Raw genomic sequence first — 21,952 nt, 5'->3', positions numbered from 1 at the left:
CTGACAGCGGTTCAAAATTACGAGGTCCGTCCCAAAATAGCCCTAGCGTTGCTTCAAACGGGACGTTAATATGACCAAACCAAACCAAACAAGTGGCTATAAAGCCAGCACTGGCTGTATTTCTCGCTAATACTTTACTAATATAACAAATCGTTTCTACCAAATTTATTGACTAATGATCTATGCGTAAAATAACTTTGGAGTTACTCGTTTCCGTCTGCAGGGCAACATTAAACTATATGTATTAGTCTCAATAAAAAGGGATTTGAGAATTTCCTTCCGAAGCATAAAATATGAAGAAGAAATGAAAAATAAAGAAAACGAAGAAAAATAAAGGAGAAAAAAGTGGAAGAAAAATTGCGATTATTCCTGAATAAAAACTGAATAAGCGATAAAAATTCCTGTCGGCAAGCCGAAAGGCAAAGACAAATTCATTTTTACCGGAGATACAAGGTAAAGAAAATTTCACTTCTTGCCTCCTTTGTCGTTCCATTCTCTAATTTCAAAAGGTTGCAGCTATGAAATTGAAAAAGGTGAAAGAGAATACATTTTATTCTAACTTTTATAGAAATTGCCTTATACATAGTTTAACCAGAGGAAGTGTTCTCCTTGAAACTTTCTCTAATAAATGTACTTGTGAATTATTAACGGCATGCCATTGGCTAGTAATAGCTACTAAAGAACCTATTAGAGTGCGAACTTTGACGATTTTTTTGGCAGTAAATAATTGGGATGCGGTTAATACACAAGTGCCAAAAAACATAAAGTGTACTTTGGACACTTTTTTCCCTACAGATTAAAACCAAAATTTGCACTGAACTATAATTGTAGTCACAAAATCGCATACCACATTTCAGATATTTAGGTCATTAGGTGTTAGCCATCGCGTTTGCATCCTTGTGAAAAAACAGACAGAAAGAGGATCAACCCTTTGACAAATTTGATTCAACGGTTGGCACATATCTACTCTTTAGATGTTAAATCTGTATACCAAATTTTATCCATCTAGATCTCTTCGTTTTGTAATTATCGAGTTAACTTATATTCAGACAGGCTCCCTCAGAATAAATTTCTTTCAAAATTTGATAAAAATCGACGAATTTTTAGTAGAGATCATGTGCCAAATTTCATCAGTCTAGCCCAAAATGCTTAATTAGATAGACATAATTACAAAAATCTGTTTGTTTGTTTGTTTTTTCAGGCTCAAGGATGCGTAAAAATTTCGAACTCCAATTCTTTGACGATTACAATACTTTCTCTTTGTATACTTTGTATAAACGAAAGCAAAAGAAAAAAATGTGTATTGAAAATCAATTTTTAGCCCATAACTTTTTAAAAATTCTGTAGAGAAAAATCATTCAAAAAATGATTTTTATTTTTAAGTAATTATTCGATTGATTTGAATGTCTAGCTTCAATCGTAAGGAAATTATGGAGAAATGAAAATTTCAATTTCATTTTCCCTCCCAGAAAACACATTTTCACAACCTTTGAATAACAAGGCCCATTTAAAAACTAGGCCGAGACATTCACCCTTCCTATAGCATATCACTCGTTACACACAACATGTGTGTAACGAGCGCTTGAGGAGCATTCTCTCTTCTTTTCATTCTATATGTGTCAGACTGATGTAGATTAAATAAATAAATAAAATAATGCTGAATAATTAAATAAAATTAAATATACATTTTTTATAAATTTTTTACCATAATTTAGAGTTGTTCTTATTTTTACGGAAGTTATTTTTTTTAGTTAGGCTTTAATTTAACGTTAATTTGTTGGACATCACAACAAAAACCACGCATTTTGAAAACCCTTATCTTGTGTGTGTACTTGGGCGCGCGCGCGTGTGTGTGCGTAATAATTTCAATATATATTCGCGTTTCTAAAATTAAATCTTTTCTAGTCATTTAGATTCAAACTTGAAAAAGCACATCTGAGTTGAGCTTCTGAAATTTTTTCAACACCTTCCAGGCCTTAATTTCTGTAACTTCAACTATTTAATATTCATCTGCTACATCACGTGAAAATCACAGACCTTAACGAAAAATTGGATCATTTATTTTTTCGGAAAATTATAATACATTCTGTGGCGTACAGACATTTGAACACGTTTGCGCAATTTCTTGTTTCTGCCTTAGCATCAGTGTTGAGAGGATATTGCTCAAGTTCCTGGTTTGATTATTTATCAAAAAATTGTAAAATCGTATAAAAAATTGATTTTTTTTTTCTTTGACAATGAAGAAAAAAAATAAAACTGGGGTTTAAGAGACAACTCTTTCTGTTATTGGATAGCTAACATTTTATGTATATTTATCGGTACAGTGTGCATAAATTATACCGAAGTCATGTCATAATAATTATAGCCATATATATTATTCCTGCAAGGATTCTACCTATAAGCAATGGTATTCAAGTAATAGGAGTAACAAAGAGAGTAAATGAAAAAAATTGAATACTTCAAAGAAATCCCAAATTCAGCAACATGTAATCTAATGACAGTAGCCTTCAGTGTAAGCAAATTTTTATTGCATTTTTACTATAGTGATGATTATCACTTTTTAATTACACTCTCATAGCACCACTTATAAAAAAAACTCTTAAAAATGAACCGGCATTTATTTTTCGACTATTTACGGCAATATAGCATACTAAACAGAATAAAATGTAAATACTATATAAAATTCCAAAGTTATTTCACTTCCTGATCTGCTGTAGTTGCTTATTGATAAAAACACTTAACTCATAATCCAATCATCTTAAATTCGGATCTGATTTCTTGAATGACAATAACGAATGTTGGGCTGACGTACATAGGTTGCGAATTCAGATGTCATTTTATTTCTTATTGTTGCTCCGACTGAGTTTAGAACATTTTTTCCCATAACCTAACTTCAAGGACATTTAGATAATGAATTAAATTCCTGATTTTGAGGTTATAGTTAAAGAATCTATGTTGAACTTATATGTGAAGCATTCTATTAACAAATTGTATCAATCAATCTTGCTCTAAAAGAAGAATTAAATAAACATGTTCATTATTAGAAGGTTGTGAAGCGTTTCTCAACGACCAAAAGACAATATTCCTGATAGTTATTTTTCTTAATAAGCTAATGCATTTGTTAATAAAGTGGGTTTAAATATTTGTTACTTTTTAATTATAGATTTTTTTCTCTTTTTTTATGTAATTTGGTTTTCAATCACTTTGTTCGTATATATCTGTTCTGTCACCATTCTGTTACAATAATAATTAACGTTTTCCAGAATATTTTTGATAACGAGAAATCGTTATCAAAAATATTCTGAATTTCTGAAAATTGTAGGTAAAGAATTAAGAAACCTCACATTTGGTTTGTATTTAACTAATAGTATAGAATAAAAAAATAAGTCTAAAGAAGTTTATGGAGAATAAATTTTTTACATTAGATTTGTAAAATTTGCCTACTATATAAAAATTCATTGCGAGTTAAAGTATTTTATAACATTATTTTTTAAAAAACTTTGATATAATCTGAGAAATATTCCTTTTTACCCTCCTATCTTAGCATCAGTCCATAAATTAATTGTATTAAAACCAATATTTCAGGCAACATGAGGCGTTTTATAATTTCCAAAATATGTTTAGCAGATTTATGTTGCGTCTTACGAGCGTTCATTGAATTCTGTTGCTCTTAGAGAATCCACATACATATATAAACATGTCACGTGAAAATTACTCATCATACCGGTGTCAGTTACAAAAATGTAAACTTCATTGAACAAATCAGCGTGTATGCAGTTATAGCAGTCTTTTGTTAAGAACATTATGCTTATGAATTAATTTTCACCAATCAAAGACGAATTATGTCCATCAACAGAACGCTTCGTAATGCATTCAGAATCTACAATGTCATAATAGGCAAAATATAATTCAATTACAGCTTAACGTTGTATGAAATGTTCTGAGTTGAAATATTGTTACTCCACTAATGTTAATTTTGTTCTTTACCACGGGTTCTTCTTTTTTGCTGCTATTCTCTGGACTCGGTGTGCTTTTGCACCATTGCAAATTGTGCATTGTACTTAATTTTTCCTCTTGTTGCTGTTGGTGCTTTCTGGCCTTCTTTTACAGCTCTACTGCTTCATTTAACCATACCAAGCTCTCTAATCTATTCCCTTCAGAAAATAGTCGTCAGTTGAAATACCTGCCAAGAGTCTAACCATTGTAAAATCTCAGGAATAAATAATCAATAAAAAGTTTAATCGACCATTAAAAACTTGTTTTGGGTAACAAAAAAAAACTAAATAATATTTTCAAAAATGAGACAGATATTTTCAGTTTTAGTGAATTTTCTTAAAGTTTTGATCAGACTTAAATAATTCATTTCGGAGGATTGAAACGTTAAAGCATAAACTTTTTGAAAAACTCTTTGATAAACAAAAAACAACTAAACTTTCTGCTTATGAAGCAGATCTATTTGCATTCATCTTCATAATTACATAAAATGATTTTTTTTTCAGATGGGAGGATTAGAATCTGTCATTACGGGAATTTTAGATGAATGCAGTATTTATTTTACCAAAGTGAAAATGAATCGGGAAATATTCACTGCCATTGTTTTGTCGTCTTCTTTCTGCGTGTCTTTGGTAAACGTTACCAGGGTAAGTATTTAAATGCTATAATAAAATAAAACAAGGAATGCCCATATCTTAGCTATTCAGCGTTAAAACTTTTTTCCTGTTGTGGCACAGATCTGTGTAATGCAAACTGCTTAAATTATATAATGAAAAAGGTAGTTGAGAATGAAAAAAATGCTTATTGAAGAGGACGGAAAAAGCTAGCCAACTCTAATTTAACAATATGTCGCAAAATTCTAGAAAAATATGCACATACCAAAATATCTTTCCAGGTGAAATTTTTTATAACCTATCTTCTATGAAACAGTTCGCTAAAAGAAAGCTAAATTAAAGTGTTCGGATCAGTTCATACATAAATTGTTCTACACTTCTGTGACTGAATAAGAACCTTACAATGCCGCTTCAGCAAACACGTCTAGATAAATAATTTTCGACATTTGAATAAAAACAAAATTAAACTGACTTTTTAAAATATTTCCTTGTTGTTGTTGTTTTTAATTTAGATTAAAACTTCCAATAGTAATGCTTGTTTTTCCAAGAAAAATATTTTTGAAACAACTTCTGCAAAATTAGCATAACATCGTAAAAACTCCCCCCCCCCAAATTTTTTTAATTACAGCTTGTTTTATTCTAAAATCTCGATCCGACATTTCATTACATACAAGATGATATTACTTTTGCTTTAATTTTTTTTTTCAACTGCAAGTTTTATGACTTTAATTAAGCAAAAAAAATTAGTTATTTTTCTTGTTATAAAATTATTTTTAACTTGAATATCTTAAGACAGAAAAATGAAGTCACTACTTCTCTTTCCTTTCTAAACGTAGTAAGATTTGTATTTCGTATTTTAATGTTTTTAATATTTTTTTCTCTTTAAATAAAAAAAAATACTGCGGTGAAGAATAACATTTAAATCTGTAGTAAATAAGATTTGGTGATGTAGGTGATGCATAATTAATTCAAAAAAATGTTTTTAAACTATACTATAAAATGAAAACATAAAATTATACATGGGAATTTTACGACTTCTCCCCAAAAACTGACGAATTAGAATTCAATTCCTTACTCGGGACATTTTATTCTAAGACTGGGTAAAAGCTGGTTTCATTCCAATTTTCAGCGGTATATTTATTTACCTCATTTTTCTCCGCAAATAGATGTTCTTGTAGGAATACCTGGAAACCAGGTTTTGGAAATATATCACGACACTTTTATAGTATAGATTGAATTCAGGGTGCCCAAGTTAGAATAGGTTACGGATTTATTGAGAAAAAAAGTACATTTGATGGAATATGACGAACTGGAGTTCACCGCTTCGAGACATAAGAATAAAATTCCTCACGTTTTTCTCAAAAAGTTACTCTACGCCCATTTATGTCAACGGTGGCAAAGCAAATTTATGACTACTACCAGCTGTTGCAAAATCTCGGGTATAGATTGTATTTTGGAGACATACATATTGCGATATCTGGCTAGAGCGTTATCTGTTTTTTATTTATTTTCAGAAACCCTTTCATGCATTTCTTTTCCCATCTTCTTTCAGGGCGGTGGATATATGATGTATTGGTTTGATACGTATTCGGCTGGAATCTCTTTGTTGTGCGCCGCGCTCTTTGAAGCGATTGGAGTGGCTTGGATATACGGTAAGATGGCAAGATATTTTCTTCTCACTTTAGACGTAATCTAATTTTATAAATATTTCGAAGCCACCTGAGCTGCGGTTTGAATATCCTGAGAGATTCTACTGAAACAGAGACAATCTGCAGTCTACAACTTTTGCTGCTTTATTATTTCATTTTCCAGAGAGAAAGTGAGCCTATTTGAATAGTTGTATAATATTAAGATTTTTCTTCTGAAAAAAATTATTCTGAAAGAGTCAATGTTCGGTCAGCTATATAATGAAATTGCAAGTATTTCTCGAGCTATATTAAGACGACGGTTGAATATTCTATTCAACCTTAAAACTATACATCTTTCTCTTAGTTTTATGAATTTAATGTTTACATGTGTAATAAAGTAGAAGAAATATTTAGGTTTTAAAGAATAAGACTTTTAAAACAATGATCAGATACTAGTCTTTTTACCTGTTATGAGACTGACATCTTAACAAGAAACACCATGAATTTCATAAAATCTTTAATCACATGCTTTCCCATTTGGGATGAATCACTTAATACTCACATGATAAATATAAAATCATCTGCAATCTATAATATGCATAGCAAATCATTAAAGATAGAAAAGTCATGCGTCATAACGTAGTGCAAGACACTGTATAATAAGCAATTAGATAACATATGGAATTACATCTGTTTTTGGTGCGCCATTTGATATGACAGTTGGCTGTTGATTTTTTTTCAACATATTAATAACTTTTCATTTAACTCTTTAAAAGGCTATTTTTTTCTAGTCATGGTATATTAAAATATTTTTAGGATTGAAATTGGCTTAAGCAAATTAATTCATTCCTCTTATTAGATAATTTTTTATTAATTAATTAATTTAGTTAATTAATAATTAAGTAAATCAAGATACACTATTTTATGTGAGATAAGGAACTGAAGCATCTAAGTTTTTGTCTTACTGAAAAATTTGTCAGAATGTATGGCAATCTAAATAACTTCATACGAAAATTGATGAATTTGGAGGGATGCATAATTCCTGTCGCCCTAAAAAAGGTTAAAAGATAGATTTTTTTTTTCCATTTAATAAAAAAAAAATTTTTTTACTTGAGTACAAAATGTAATAAAACTGGGTTTTTTATACATTGCATCCTAGTTGAGAGAATTATTACTCCAAACATTTAAATAATGGCATCTAATTTTTTGCAACTATTTAATTGTTGATTTATTACCTAGGCATTCCATCTTGATCAAAAATAGATGAGTTATGCATAATAGGCATTAAAAATATCTTGAAATCTGCAAGATACTTTTAATGAATGCTTTTGTGCTTGAAATAGTCAAATGAATACATATATCTTTTATTTCCCCTTTATATAAACTTGGAACATTATAAGATAGAAATTTAAAAAATGGTCATAAGAGTATAGTTAAATCATAATATTAACGTTTATTTACATTTCAATTTTTCTTCATCCCTTATATTTTTAATTATCTATTTTTATTACAAAATATGGGACTGTAATTTTTCTTTATTACGCATTACTTTTCAGAGTTCGAATTATGGTTAAAAGTTTTCGTGTCAGGACTCTGTTAACCTGAACCGAATTGAAGCAACCAAATATTACTCTACAGTTTGGGTCAATAAAATATATTATATAAAATTTCCATTTGCTTAAAATCACTTCGAACTGCTATTTAATATGAAAGCATCCTGCTCCTGATAAAATATAAAGCAATTCTCTATTGAGAAAATATATAATTTTTTCAACTTCAGACCAGAAAAATTTTATATCTAAAGGTATCTCTTTTCAAACTGATAAAAGAAATCAAATAAACCATATTAAGTGTCCTCAAATGTACATCAGAACAGAAAATAGGTATACGAGTATTATACGAGGTACTCGTAGTATTTAGAATTTCCAGGCAAACTTTTCTCTGAAACTCTGGCCTATTAAAGATTATGTACAAAGGATAAGTTTTAATTTTGAAAACTATTAGAGAATTAGAGTATCTCTAAAATGTGTCTTAATGAAAAATTTTCTAGAAATTGATCGAATCCTCTATTCTTTCCTCAGGTATTGAGGAAAGAATAGAGGGAATATAAAAAAAATGAAAAATTATCATGAATGAAACACTTTTTATGTCTTTTTAAATTAAATTCCAAGGTTGTGGTGTCTTTTGCTATTTGAAAGGAAATAAAACGAAACTATCAATTACTATTTTATTTGCTTAAAGCAATGCTATGTCTTTCAGAATTTTTATAAGAACAGAATTCCTTTGCAGCTATGGTTTTAAGTTTTTAGGGATTCAAATTTTTTTATGAAAAGCGGACATTCCATATTCCATTTTAAACATTAAATAAAAGAGATGGAGTGAAGTTTTTATTTAAAACATTGTTTAAACGAAATAGAGTGTTTTGCAATAAACACATCATGGGTTTTGAGGAACAATAAGGCATAAATAATTTATTGACTTGCATAATGATTCCTAATCTATAAAGATAGGAAATTTTATGAAAATATAAACCTTACCCGTTTATTTATTTTATAAATTTAGATAAAGCCCAGACAATGCATATAATCTAATATCGTGAAATATGAAATGAAAATGGAAAGGATCAGTGAAAAAAGGCATTTCAGTTTTCGATGGCGTTTGTTATTATAAAATCTTGGCAATAATTCGTATTTCACTTTTTTCATTTATGCAAAAGCTACGAAAACGAATACCTTAAGATATTGGTAAGTGATTCCGTCTTCTATTGCGACGCTTATTGTTTAAAATGGTTGATGCAACCGAGGAGAAAGTTTCAGTTCTTGTTTGCATTAAAAATCTTTACCGCTTCATGCCTTTCTTCAGTTTTCTCTTCTAAGGTATGGCTGAGATATCGTTTGTATTTTTTGTTTTGTTTTATTTTAAAGCTGAATCTTCCCAGACTGATGTAAAATTTTCACTTATTTACTTATTTATTTCCTTCTTAAAATAAGCAGATTGAAATCGAAAAGAATTCGCATAAATTGTACTGCAAATTTCATTATTAAGATCTATAAGAATCCTTAAGAAACAGAAAAAGACATGCATCCGATATTTTTTTTAAGAAAATTATTTATTGGAGCTTTCTTTATCTACAGACAAGCGACTTTCAGTAAATCAAATCGAAGAAAAAATTGTTGAAAGTTGGATACGACGAAGAAAAAAAAGTTTCAAAAATTAATAAAGAAATTATAAATGCATATCATACGAGGAGAAAGTTTGTATACTTCTTTAACAACTGACAAGATTTATAGAAATGAAGGTATTTTAAATACCAGTAGAATGGTTATCTTCACTTGCGTTTTCTTGACGATTTGTTAGTAGTTTACTGCCCACGCTCTTCCAGCAGCGGTTCATGTATTGTAATTTGGTTTTGGGTCAGGGATGTTTTAATACTCCACTGACTACGTTATACCACTTATTGTTGTAAAAGGTATAAACGCAGTTTAATATTTAATTTACTTATGGTACTTTTTACTTGAAATAGATAAATAATGCAATAAAATGAAAGCATAAAATAAAACAAAATTAATTTTCACATCGATCAATATTGAAGTTTTTAATATAATTGATATTGAAATAAAATAATTGATTGTTATTTAATAATTAAAAATTGCTTAAAGATAAAATTCATTCATCCCTCGTGTTCCTTTTTCAGCGAAAATATCTAAAACTTTAATTTTGCTTCTCATATAAAAAATGCTTTACCCGTTGAAATCAAAACAACTATATAAAAATTGTTCAGAGATGTATTCTGCGCCTCAAAAAATGTTTTATTCTTTCTATTGTTAAAAAGAAAAATTAAGAATCTGATATAGTCATACGTAAAAAATATATACAGGGTGTCTCAAAAAACTTGACAGTGGCTTTTATTCCTTAAACATTGATCATATACATATACTAACATATGTATATGATCAATGTTGTGTAAAAAAAGGTGCAAAATTTTATGAAATCGATTAAAATTTTTAGGGGATTAAACTTTAAAAAAACACAAAATTTAAATTTTTATACGTACTCAGTACAAAAAAAAATTCCCAATGAGTAAAATGTTCCCCATCCTTTAATAAGGTCATACACAAAATTTCAAAATTTTATCATGAAAACTCAAAGATATGTTAAAACAAAATTGGTGAAGGGTCAATCATAATTTAAAATGCAAATGTTTGCAGCTTCAATGTAGATGACGCGAAGCAGAAATGCATCAAAAGGAAATAAAATATGCTTCATATCTTTAGTTTTAAATACAAATTTTAAAATCTATGCTTCCTGAAAAATACTTTAAAATTTTATATCATGAATTACAGAATATAACTTAAAAATAGCAAAGTCAATGAATTAGTAAAAAAATTTATGTAATCTTTCCTTTAAGTTATTATTTCTACAAATTTTTAATTCTTCTGAACCAATTAATAGCAAAATTATTATTTCTTTTAAAATTATTTCAATCATTACTTTCTTTGTTAATTTGTATATGACCCCTAAAACACGAACATCCGACAGGATTTTTCCTCTTTGCGAACTCATATCCAGGCATCGAAAATTGATTTAAGGCAGTATTTATGTAGTTTCATATCTTTGAGACTTTTTGTCATAAATTGCTGAAATTTTGTACATGACCGTATTAGAGGATGGGGCACATTTTACTCAATGGAAATTTTTTTGTACGGGGTCTGTATAAAAATTTAAATTTTGTATTTTTTGAAGTTTAATACACTGAAAATTTTAACCTATTGCATCACTTTTCACACCTTTTTTAACGCAACTTTGTAATTTACAGTATATGTCTATGATCAGTATTTAAGGAATGAAAGCCGCGGTCAAGGTTTATGAGACACCCTGTATAATTAATTTATTTTTTCACACCTATCTGTAAGAGCATCATACTATTTTAAGGAATGAATACAAATGTTTATATTCTTAAAGAAATTCGATTCCTTAAATTAACCGTGTCTTATTTGAAGCTGAAGCCTCTTATAATTTGCATAAATTTTCTTTCAGATTCATCAGCATTTGTAACTAAAAAATTATCGTAAAAAAACTGTTTTCAACTTTATAATCTAAAAACTATTTTCATCTCGTTTTCTTATTTATTTTCAATTTTTAGGTTCATGAAAATATTTTCTGAGTTGAAAAGCATTTAATTAACACACCTTCACCTTCACATTGAGAGAGTATTCCCTTCAACATAAAAACATGGCAAGGAACCCTGACTTTGAAACAGTATTTCCTTCAACTTAAAAACATGGCAAGGAAACCCTAACTTTGAGACAGTATTTCTTTCAACTTACAAACATGGCAGGGAAATCCTGACTTTGAGACAGTATTTCCTTCAACTTAAAAATATAGCAGGGAAACCCTACGCTCTTTAGCTCATAATGAAACCTACACTGGAAAAGTACATTAAGATCAAAAATTTGTTGTTGTTGTTTTCCTTCGTGCAAAAAGACATTATCTTCTGATAGTGAAAAAATAAGTTAAATTGTAAAGTTTCCTGAGTTTTCCGTTGTATTTCATTTAAATAATTTGACGAAAAATTGCTGAAATTATTGACATTACATTGCTAATAAATTTAAATATTAAAAATACGATTAAATAGTGATCAAATTTAAGCAAAAGAAGAAGTTTGGGATATAATAGCTCCGCAGCATTAATACATAAGACGTCCTTGCCTACTCCCCCTTTCTTTGCCAAAAATAAGAATCGAGATAATGCACTCATTCTATGCATCCTCGCATGATCAAAAGATAATAATAAACGAAATGATCAAAAGATGTTTTAGAAATCATTTTAGTGCTCTGAATTGTTTGGTATACTTTTCACATCTTATTCTACAGTATTACATTTATCATATTGAATGGCTAATATTCAAAAGCATATACCACATTCGATGTATTATTTGAAAGCTTTTAAGAAAAATATAATAAACATTTGAAATTGTTACTAAGATTGCTAGACTTTCTTTTCCAGGATTGGACAGGTTTTGCGACAACATAAATGAAATGATGAGTTTCACGCCTGGACTCTTTTGGAGGCTCTGCTGGAAAATTATTAGTCCATTTTTCTTAGTTGTAAGTATGCTTCATTATAAAGAAAAAGCTTTCAATTTTATTCAATGAGTATTTCATTTTTTTTCTTAAAACTTTTTTTAAATGATTACGGACTTTTGAACTGCATGTGAATATTTTCATAAAATTAGTGCAATCTTTAAAAAAATTTAAATGCCAGATTGTGAGGAATTATTCTAAAGGGGATCTGCCAAGAAGTTCGAAATGGAAATAAACAGGGGAGAAATATTGAATTCGAACGCTAATGCTAGTCGGAGAGGTGTATCATAATTTTTATTTCATTAAATATTTTAACCGAAAAAAATGCAACAAGTTTCAACGACTGAAATGTCGTGTATGGGTTTCTTTTTTAGAGAAAATAATAAATCATTGCAATTAGAGAACAAGTTCACAGGTAAGGCTTCACGTTTAGATATCGCCCATTAAATATTTTAACAAAAGACTAATATTCCTTATACTATTTTAATGTAAAGCAAAATGCATTATGTTCTGAGAGAGGTTATAATTTTCTATATTCAATTTAATTAAATGTCCTGAAGATAAATTAACCGAAGTTTTGCTGTTGTTCAGAAGTTGCTCTGATTGGACCACAAATAGTTATCTAAATTGGACTTCGTAAATCAATAGAACTATTATCTCTAATTAAAGGGATATCCCAGAAAACAGTCATAACCACTGTTAATCGTCATAAATTGGAAGTGGAACAAGTCAAAGGAAAAAAGTCGTAAAACAGTTTAAAGTCTCTAAATACATCAAATGGTGTCTTAAAAAGAACAAAAAAACCAAAACTACGTAGACTTTTATTGAATGTGAGTAAACAGAGGAAGAAGGGAATGTCATACTCGGGTTCAAACTTTCATTGAACGGTTTCAGACTTTTATTGAATGTGAGTAAACAGAGGAAGAGCTTGAAATGTCATACTCGGGTTCAAACATTGAATGCTGATGTGAATTCTAAAATCAAAAATTATTTTTAATTCTTATTAAAGAAATTGGTGTTCCCAATTGGGAAAACAGTTCCTTTAAATGGACTAATAGTGCAATTCTTTTTTCTTTTTCTTTTTTCTATTTAAAAGTGTATTTCTTTAAACATATACTATATTGTTTTAAATATAAATTTATAAAAACTCGACCATATTTTTTCATTAAAATTACTCCACTATTACTGTTCATTAAAAAAAGTTCAATTAAACAAATTTTGGCAACATTTTGCTATAATTTTTAACTGCTGTTTATGGCTCATTGTATCTAATAATATTTTTAAATTGCACTCATCTCAACAACACATTGTTTTCTTTTCAACAATATTCAATCTTGTACATAGCATATATGGTGAGCTTGAAAAGCTTGATTTGGTGAGAATGCACTATTCTGATTTTTTTATACCTTTTTGTTAGATTTGAATCTATATTGACAGCTTTTTTGGCTTTCATTCAAGAATTTTAAAGATGTCTTTATATTTAGTATCACAATTCGTTGAATATTCTCCACATTGTCTATAGTATTATTTCCTAGGTTATATTAATAGGTTATGATAATACTGGAATCTATTATTTCCTATTGTTTTTGATAATTTTCACCGAAATGATCACTTTGTTGTAGTATAATCCAAACATCATGTATTGGATTGTACTACAACAAAGCTCTTCCTTTCAGTTTCTGTGATATTTAAAAGTAATAATTTTGGAAGCTTTAAATCAATACATGATACTTGGTCTCCTTGGGAAGATGCACGTATGCATCATTTTTCTTCTATAAATGAGAAGATTTAAATAATCGTTTTCCTATGAATACTTTTTTAAAAACTATAATCCAATTCTGTCTTTTCATTTAAACAAATGATATTTCCATTTTCTTCAGAATTCCATAAATTTGAAGAATTGGGAATATTTATGGTATTTTAGATTTCATTCCGACGATTCATATCATGCAGCCAAAAGTAATCTGATTTGAATACGAAAGAAATTTTGAAATATGTAAATGAAATTAAAGAGAAAAATACGCGTTTTGAAATAACGAAAAAATATAAATATTTAAAATATAATTTTAATATAAATTTTAAAATATTGTTACAAAATTTTTCTATACAGCAAAATACCGTCGACCAATCGTAATGACGCAGCACATTTAATTTCTATAGTTCAGCAGCTTTCTTGCTGTCTAATCCTCCAAGACCTCTTATTTGTCGGCGACTCCGACTCCTCTCACACACATACAACATTTGAAGGTCCACACAACTTCTTCCTATACACACGACGACTCCTTCGTAGCTTCTGAGTGCACGTCTTTTATAGTTCCGGGAGGCGGGGCTAGAGTCTTCCAGACCAATCAGGGCGTACCTGGCTGTACCTCGGGTCTTACTAGATGGATCGTGAAACTTCTAGAACTTTCCGGTATTATCCATTTAGTCGCCAAACTCGCCAAATTCGTCGCCAAGTCGCCAAATGGTCGCCAAGCTCTCAGGTCATTTACGCGGCAGCTGCTCAGCACAGATCTTACAACGGTGTTTCTCACGATGACACTATTCATGGCCGAGTAGCAAAATTACAGATTTTTAACAATATAAATATATCGTTAATTATCTCGCTGGCATAAATTGTTGTTAGTTAATTTTTTTTAACTTCCTAAGTCGTATTGTGTTGTAATTTTCCTTAACTATTTGAATAAAATTATTTAAAATGTAAAATAAATTAATGTGATCTTTACAATAGCATTTGATCTGTTTTGATAAAAAGACCGGTGAAGTCTCTTCTAACTCCTGCATTTTTCCAAAGAAAGATTATTTGATCGGTAACGACAGGTGTGTAGTGTACCTGCCCTGCATATAAATCGAATCTTCGGTGAAATTTGAACTGCACCGAGCCATCTTCGAATTCCGCCACTTATATTCTGACATATAACCATAAACAAATGCGATATAACATAAAAAAATTAGGCGTTCTACTCTATCATATTCCGATTTTTAAGTAGTTTAGTAGTTTATGAAGAATATACAATATTTCGCTATTTGATTTAATTCTTTTTCTTAATTTAACCTTTATATTTATCGCTGAAGAATTTTTATCGTAGTATTGTTTCATCTGAAGTCCGAGTTGCACAATGTGAAATTCTTTTATTGCGCAAATATTTCAATTTTAGGGTATAAAATAACCATATTTGACCGATATTTCAGGCTGTAATTGTATCCGCAATTATAAGCAACTCAACTCTTCAATATCAGGACTACGTTTATCCATCTTGGGCTGTGGGTTTGGGTTGGGGATTCGCCCTTTCATCAGTTGCAATGGTTCCAATCGTGGCTGTATACAAACTTTCAAGATCACCAGGAAACACCTGCTCGGAGGTAAGAGACATTCATCTAATGTGTAAAAAATTATTATTTGTAGTTATTACCAAAGAAAGGTATTTTTCTCATTTATTTAATTTTAATATCATTCTTATAATTAGAAATGCCTTTAAAATGCTTTAAAGCAATTTTGTAATAACTCAATTTTTATTCCAAATGGCTAGCATTAAATGTTTTCTTTGATGTAAAGATGTTTTATATATTATTATGGATTGAGAAATTTTAAAATCGTTTCGCAGAAACGTAAGTATTCTATTTCTCAAAATAAAAAGAAATAATTTAATATTTGTGTTTATTTATGACAAACAAAGGGAAGGACCCTTTCTGTTCCTCTTTCGTCTGATTTTTAAAACAATCAAGGTTAAATAGCTTCAAAAATGTTGATGCAGCCTGTTATTTTAACATTGATTTATACTACTTCTTTAAAAGTATTAAAGCCTTTTTAGTGTCTTCAGTTTTTCCTTTACATTATAAAGTTAAATGAAGTTTTTTTGTTTCTTATTTTTAATTTCAGAAATTAGCATATACAATTACTCCTGAGGAAGAAAGAGATGTCTTGCAAGACGGCGACGTAAAACGTTTCCACGTAAGTTTCGTATTACTGAAATTAAACGAAATATAGCATATTTATTTTACAAACTTTTAAATAAAAAGCATAAAAATATAAAGAATGAATTCGCTCATTAGATTTTCTAAAAGTTTGATTAACCAAAATTTTTAAAACAGAGGAAGTAAACTTTTTGGTTTATGGCAAAAGAATGATGAAATGAAATATTGCCGTCTTTTCATTCCAATTACAATAGAAATGTCTCCGAGCATTGTAGCAAAATAAGTACATAGAAATATTCGGATTTATCTTTGCTCGGTATTTAATATTGAGGAAATACATTGAAAGAACAACAAGAAGCCTTACAAGCTAATTTTGAAAAATTAAACGATTTTTATAGATATATCTACCAAAATACGTTTCCCTTATTTTCGCTTGTTATTATCATTAAGAATTACCGAAACTTATGATATCATATTAAAAAAAGGGTAGATATTTGGTTTATGTTTAAAAATGATACAGTAAAATCTGTTTATAGCACTTTTCTATAAAACATTTACCAAACACTGAAATAAATAAGTACCACTTCTCATGGATTTAATTTGTTAAAATCCAGTTAGGAAGAAATTAAATACAGGTAAAAACAGCTACTAATGCCTAAAATTTCGTTTGGAAAAATAAACTCATATGATCACAAAAAAAAATACTTAAAAGAACTTATTCATATCACTCAATAAATGAAATAGAAATTAATTCAATTTCTATAAAATAAATTCAATAGAAAATATATCATAAAACTAAATCTCCGAGTTGCGCTGGAAGTTTCGAATGGTGCCAATAATCAAAAAACAACAAAATAATTTAATGTGTGTGTCTTTTATAAGAAAATAGTTTAGATATAGCAAAATAGCTGACAGCGCTTCCCGGTGACAATAGCAAGTATATTTTTTTTTTATTTCGTATAATTTTTGAGACACTCGGTGACTGTCCCAAAAATTATACGAGATACATGATAGTAATCATTTATAAAAATGTAGAACAGCATCAGTTTAGTGCCCAAAAAAATCCTCCTTTCGTACATGAATGTTAAGAAAAGAAAGCATACAACGCTCATTTGCGTGTTCTTGAATCCCAATACACTAATGGTTCAAAACATGTCGGAAATTGACCATTTTGTTGTCATTATGCACTTTCTAGGTCCATTTTATACCTTATGGAATCTCATGTATTTTGCTTCATTAGCCTAATATAAAGGCATCAGGGGATCGTCCCCTTATACCCTCAGTGTACTCAGATCCCTGATTTTCAAGTTGCGTCACTGAAAGAAGTGCAATGGAATGGAATCCGTTGAATGTGGGCCACCCAAACCCTTCGATTGGAATCAAATCTGTATCCCTGAGCCTAAAATAGAAAATAAACTCTGCCATATTATAACATCAAACTGCTTCCTATCAAAAGTGGAAGAACATATTATCTTTATTCTGAAACGTATTATGATGAAATTAAGTACGAAATCATGCGAATGGTTGTACGTTTTGAATTCTTAACATTATGTCACAAAGAGTCAATTTTTATAAATCAAAATTTCTCTGAAACTTTATATGACACTTATTTATTGTATTTCGAATAGATTTCTATAATGTCGCACTATCTTCTGACTTTACTATCAGGATACGTAGTAAGCTATCTCATTTAACAGCGCATAGCTACTTAACCTAGGCACTACTTTTGAACTATCAATACTGAGATTATTCAATTTACAAAAAGTTTATTTGGCATTAAAATAAAATATCTAGTTATCAATAACTTTAACCGTAACTGATTTATTTTGAAATTAAAGTGAATTTCAATTGAGAGGAATGTGAACATTAAATACTGTACCATCTTTAACTTCAGCTAATTATTAACTTTCAAATCTATTGTATTATATCAAGTAAGAACGATGACTGATTTTTTCCTGACACGGACAATAATAATGACTTTTCTACTACACAAAATCACCAACAAGTAGTAAAAGGACTAGAAAAAAAAAACTCCTGTTTGTAAGCACAAAAGAGTCTTGACATTTAGTAAAATGAAAATCTCATTAATATGGGTATTTTTTCCACGAGATTTTAAATTTTTTCGTAAACTATTTATAAGCATAAAAATTAAAAATCGGGTTTTCTTTTTCCCTATAATAATCTATTCTTTTATATTAGATAATTCTAACCAATAGGTTATGAGACAAAATCAGCGATAATTATCATGCCTAAAATTAAACTAAGTGATTATTTATTGATGTCATAATATGACGTTTAAACATTTAAACGTGGTAACTAAGCATTTAAATAAAACACTCATTCTCCATATCAATTTTTTCTGGTCACTACTGTGAAGGCAACAAATGAAATTTCTCTTTATTTCAATAGAACTACTTTCTCCACTCCTATCTTGTTTTTATTTAATGTTATATATTTTAAAAGAGGACAATACTTGTAATTCTAAAGACAGTTCTTATTTTTAAACTCTTATTGAGGAATAAATGACCACCATATTGAATCGACGTATGAATATTTTTTTCAATTAAAAGAAATAAATGCTTATCAAGGAAAGTTTTATATAGCGCCGTGTAGAAACACAGTATTGTATTACAATGATACTAAATATAATATAATTTAGCTCTAAACTATTCATGGATCATTTTAATACTCTATGTAAAAGCTACAACACATTCTGATATTTTTATCATCGAATTAGTAAAAATTATTGCCTTTACTTCCAGTGGAAACATTGGGTTTACGTGTGATTCCACTAAAAGAAGAATACTGAGGAAGAGGAACTGCTTCCATATAAAAGGCAATGGAAGCAACTTCTTCAGATGCAAGGTTAAGAGGAACAAAATGGCTTCCGCTTAATGAAGAACAATACGATACTTTCTTTAAAGACTATAACTGGAATACATGACTAATTATATATCTTAAACTTCACTGTGGAATTCTGTGGCTATTTATGGAAATTTACTATCGTGCACAGGATGTTCTCCTCAAAAGACCTTTTTGACATTCTTCAAAGGGCACTTGGGATAACTTTTTATATAAAAGTTCATGCATGATGGGGAAATATTATTTCTCCTAAGTGTCAATAGTAAGGTAACAAATTTCTTCAGCCGATTTAGAAAAGAATTTTGTTAAGTAACATGTGTGTACGCAATCCAATTTAAAATATGATGTGTCTGATCAGCTAATGTCGCTTTTATACTTGAAATATCATTTACAATCTTACCAATGGTTTTAATATTCCGTTCGTTTCATCGGCAATTTTTACTTGAATATTGAGACAAAAAACAAACTGTGAAATATTTCACTTCAAGTGACATTCGATATTAGAAACTGCATTTTCAAAATACGATGATGCATTCCACTTCTACTCATTTTACGTTTCATCTAGTTAGCAAGAGTTAATTCGTTTATAAGGAGTAAGATACGTAAATTTTCTTTATTCTTTTTAAAAAAATTCACCGGTTGAAAATCTATGGTAAGCAAACACCTCGAATTACAATCGCAACCGATGATTTCCTATATAAATTTAACAATTTACCTTCCAATTGCGGTGATCAGATTTATAAAACATGCTAAATGGTAAGTCTACACTACATAGAGGAATACATTTGTTAGAAAAATGATTAATTCCGCAATTCATCTCACTATACTTTGAAAAGTTGCAAAAAATCATCCTTAATCTAAAATAAACTTCATTATTTTATTATTAGTAAATGATGTGGAGGTAATGATTTACATTAATTTCAATTAATGCGGACTGCATCTTAAAACCATTGGAAAAGGGCATTTTTAAGTATGTAATCTAGTCAAATGAGATTTTCATTATCTAAAGAAAGCTTTGCTGTGAAAACTCATAGCTCATGTTTAAATGTGTATATATAACCATAAATGTTTTGTGTATCAATACTTAATACTCAAATGTGCAATTATTTACTTACTCATGCTGCATATATGTACTTAACTAAATATATATATGCATGTCTTTGTGTCAGACCTTCTATATACATTCATTTTTCAGCATAATGTATATTTATATGCATAATTATATATGTATGCATATATTATATGCTTTGAAACATGAAAATGCGCTCCTTCGTGCGTATATCGATCGTGAGTATTAAACATGCTCACGATTTAATAAAATAATTTCATTTGTGACTTCCTTGAGATGATATACGAAAGCAAAATAAAATCCTCAAAAGTTTTTGAACTTAAATTTCTTAATGAGATGAACAGCAAAGATTAAACGACAAATTTTTTTCAGAGAGGTGGCAATATGTGATTTCGCAATTCTCTTGGTTAATGACTACAATTTCGCATTGCAGAAATATTGTTATCTATGAATTGTATAATCTGATTATTGGCAGGACGCAGATAAGCGATGCCATAATAATCTCAACGGTGCCTATCCATCTCTGCCGTATTCTGAAATGTATTCGAATTTAAGATATTTTTCACGACTTTCAAGCTAAAGATGTGGCGCCATCTGTTGAAGCTTTGTATTACTATATGTTATCAGCTTTTTATGTAACAGAACGTTGAACAACAACGTAAATGCGGATCAATGAATGTATTATGTGTCTATCCCATGATTATTATAGTCAATGGCTTGATTGTGTAGAATGAAAATTTAAAAAATGTTTGTATCATTTTAAAGATAATATATCTGTCATTTCAATTGTTGTATTCGCACCTTAGTATTAAATTTACTGCTCAGAGGTTAATTATTGTTATTGTTTTCAAAATTTTATGTAGATAGTTTGAATTCAAGGCTTAAAAGTCTGTGAAAATCAAAAATGTTTGATGTCAGAGTTGTTGATAAGCTTTGTTGTTGCATCTGTTTGTAGTAGAGCACATTTTGTACTTAACTGTTTTTCTTTATACTTTGATAGTTTCTGTGGAAATATTTTATGACAGTGACATTATATTAACTATATGTTCCATCTCGTTATACATGCTACTGTTCATAATATCTGGTATCGGTGTTTTGTAACAGCTTTTTATGTAATTGTTAATATAATTTAAGGATAACTTACGGACAACAATTGGTGCATATTTATGTTGTATAAAATAAGATGTAATAAACATTGATTTAACATTTACAGTATAGTTCTTTTATAATTTATATAATTCTGTGCATACAATAGAAAATAAATATTTAATATTTTCTAATAGCTAAATTAAGAATGTATTTACAGGACAGCCCAAATATCTTAGCAAGCATAAAACAATTATCAGAGTCAACCGGAACAAATGCGGAATCTGTCGCAAAAATTGATTTGCGCGGCCTTGAAAGAGATTTCGTTCCACAAAGTGATAATTTATGATTATTTATTACTCTGCAAAAATTAGTTTAATAAGGAATTAGGAAATAAATAAAAACGATAAATAGTTAAATTAATTTCATAAAGTTAATAATTTAATCACAAGAATGAGCGTTTAATAAAAATAAATTACAAAAGTAATTGCTTTATAAACTTGTAAACTGAAACCTGAGTAGCGAATTACTAGAGTAAAGTAACAATATGAGATTTTTGTTTTATTTTCTAACGTTTTTTTGCTAATTCATTGATAATATCATTGTAATAGAGGTTTTTTTTTTCTCTTTCCAAATTCGGGTCCTAGAGATACAATATCTAAGTGTAAATTTTTTTTGTCTAATACTAGATCTCCAATAATT

At 29.1% G+C, this 21,952-nt stretch overlaps 1 protein-coding gene across 1 annotated transcript in view; it reads left to right on the top strand.

Annotated features, from left to right (window-relative positions):
- LOC129960508 (sodium-dependent dopamine transporter-like) overlaps nucleotides 1-21,318 on the top strand; it is a 172,377-nt gene extending 151,059 nt beyond the window's left edge. The window contains exons 10-15 of the mRNA XM_056073984.1: nucleotides 4,500-4,640; nucleotides 6,160-6,259; nucleotides 12,242-12,342; nucleotides 15,511-15,681; nucleotides 16,199-16,270; nucleotides 18,996-21,318. Coding sequence (XP_055929959.1) covers nucleotides 4,500-4,640; nucleotides 6,160-6,259; nucleotides 12,242-12,342; nucleotides 15,511-15,681; nucleotides 16,199-16,270; nucleotides 18,996-19,019 — 609 coding nt within the window. The 3' untranslated portion in view covers nucleotides 19,020-21,318. The remainder of the gene's footprint in view (nucleotides 1-4,499; nucleotides 4,641-6,159; nucleotides 6,260-12,241; nucleotides 12,343-15,510; nucleotides 15,682-16,198; nucleotides 16,271-18,995) is intronic.
- The last annotated feature ends 634 nt before the right edge of the window (nucleotides 21,319-21,952 follow it).

The sequence above is a fragment of the Argiope bruennichi genome, chromosome X2 (assembly GCF_947563725.1).
Source record: "Argiope bruennichi chromosome X2, qqArgBrue1.1, whole genome shotgun sequence".
NCBI lineage: Eukaryota > Metazoa > Arthropoda > Arachnida > Araneae > Araneidae > Argiope > Argiope bruennichi.
Note: the sequence above shows the minus strand (reverse complement) of the source record. Positions and strands in the feature narration are given on the sequence as shown.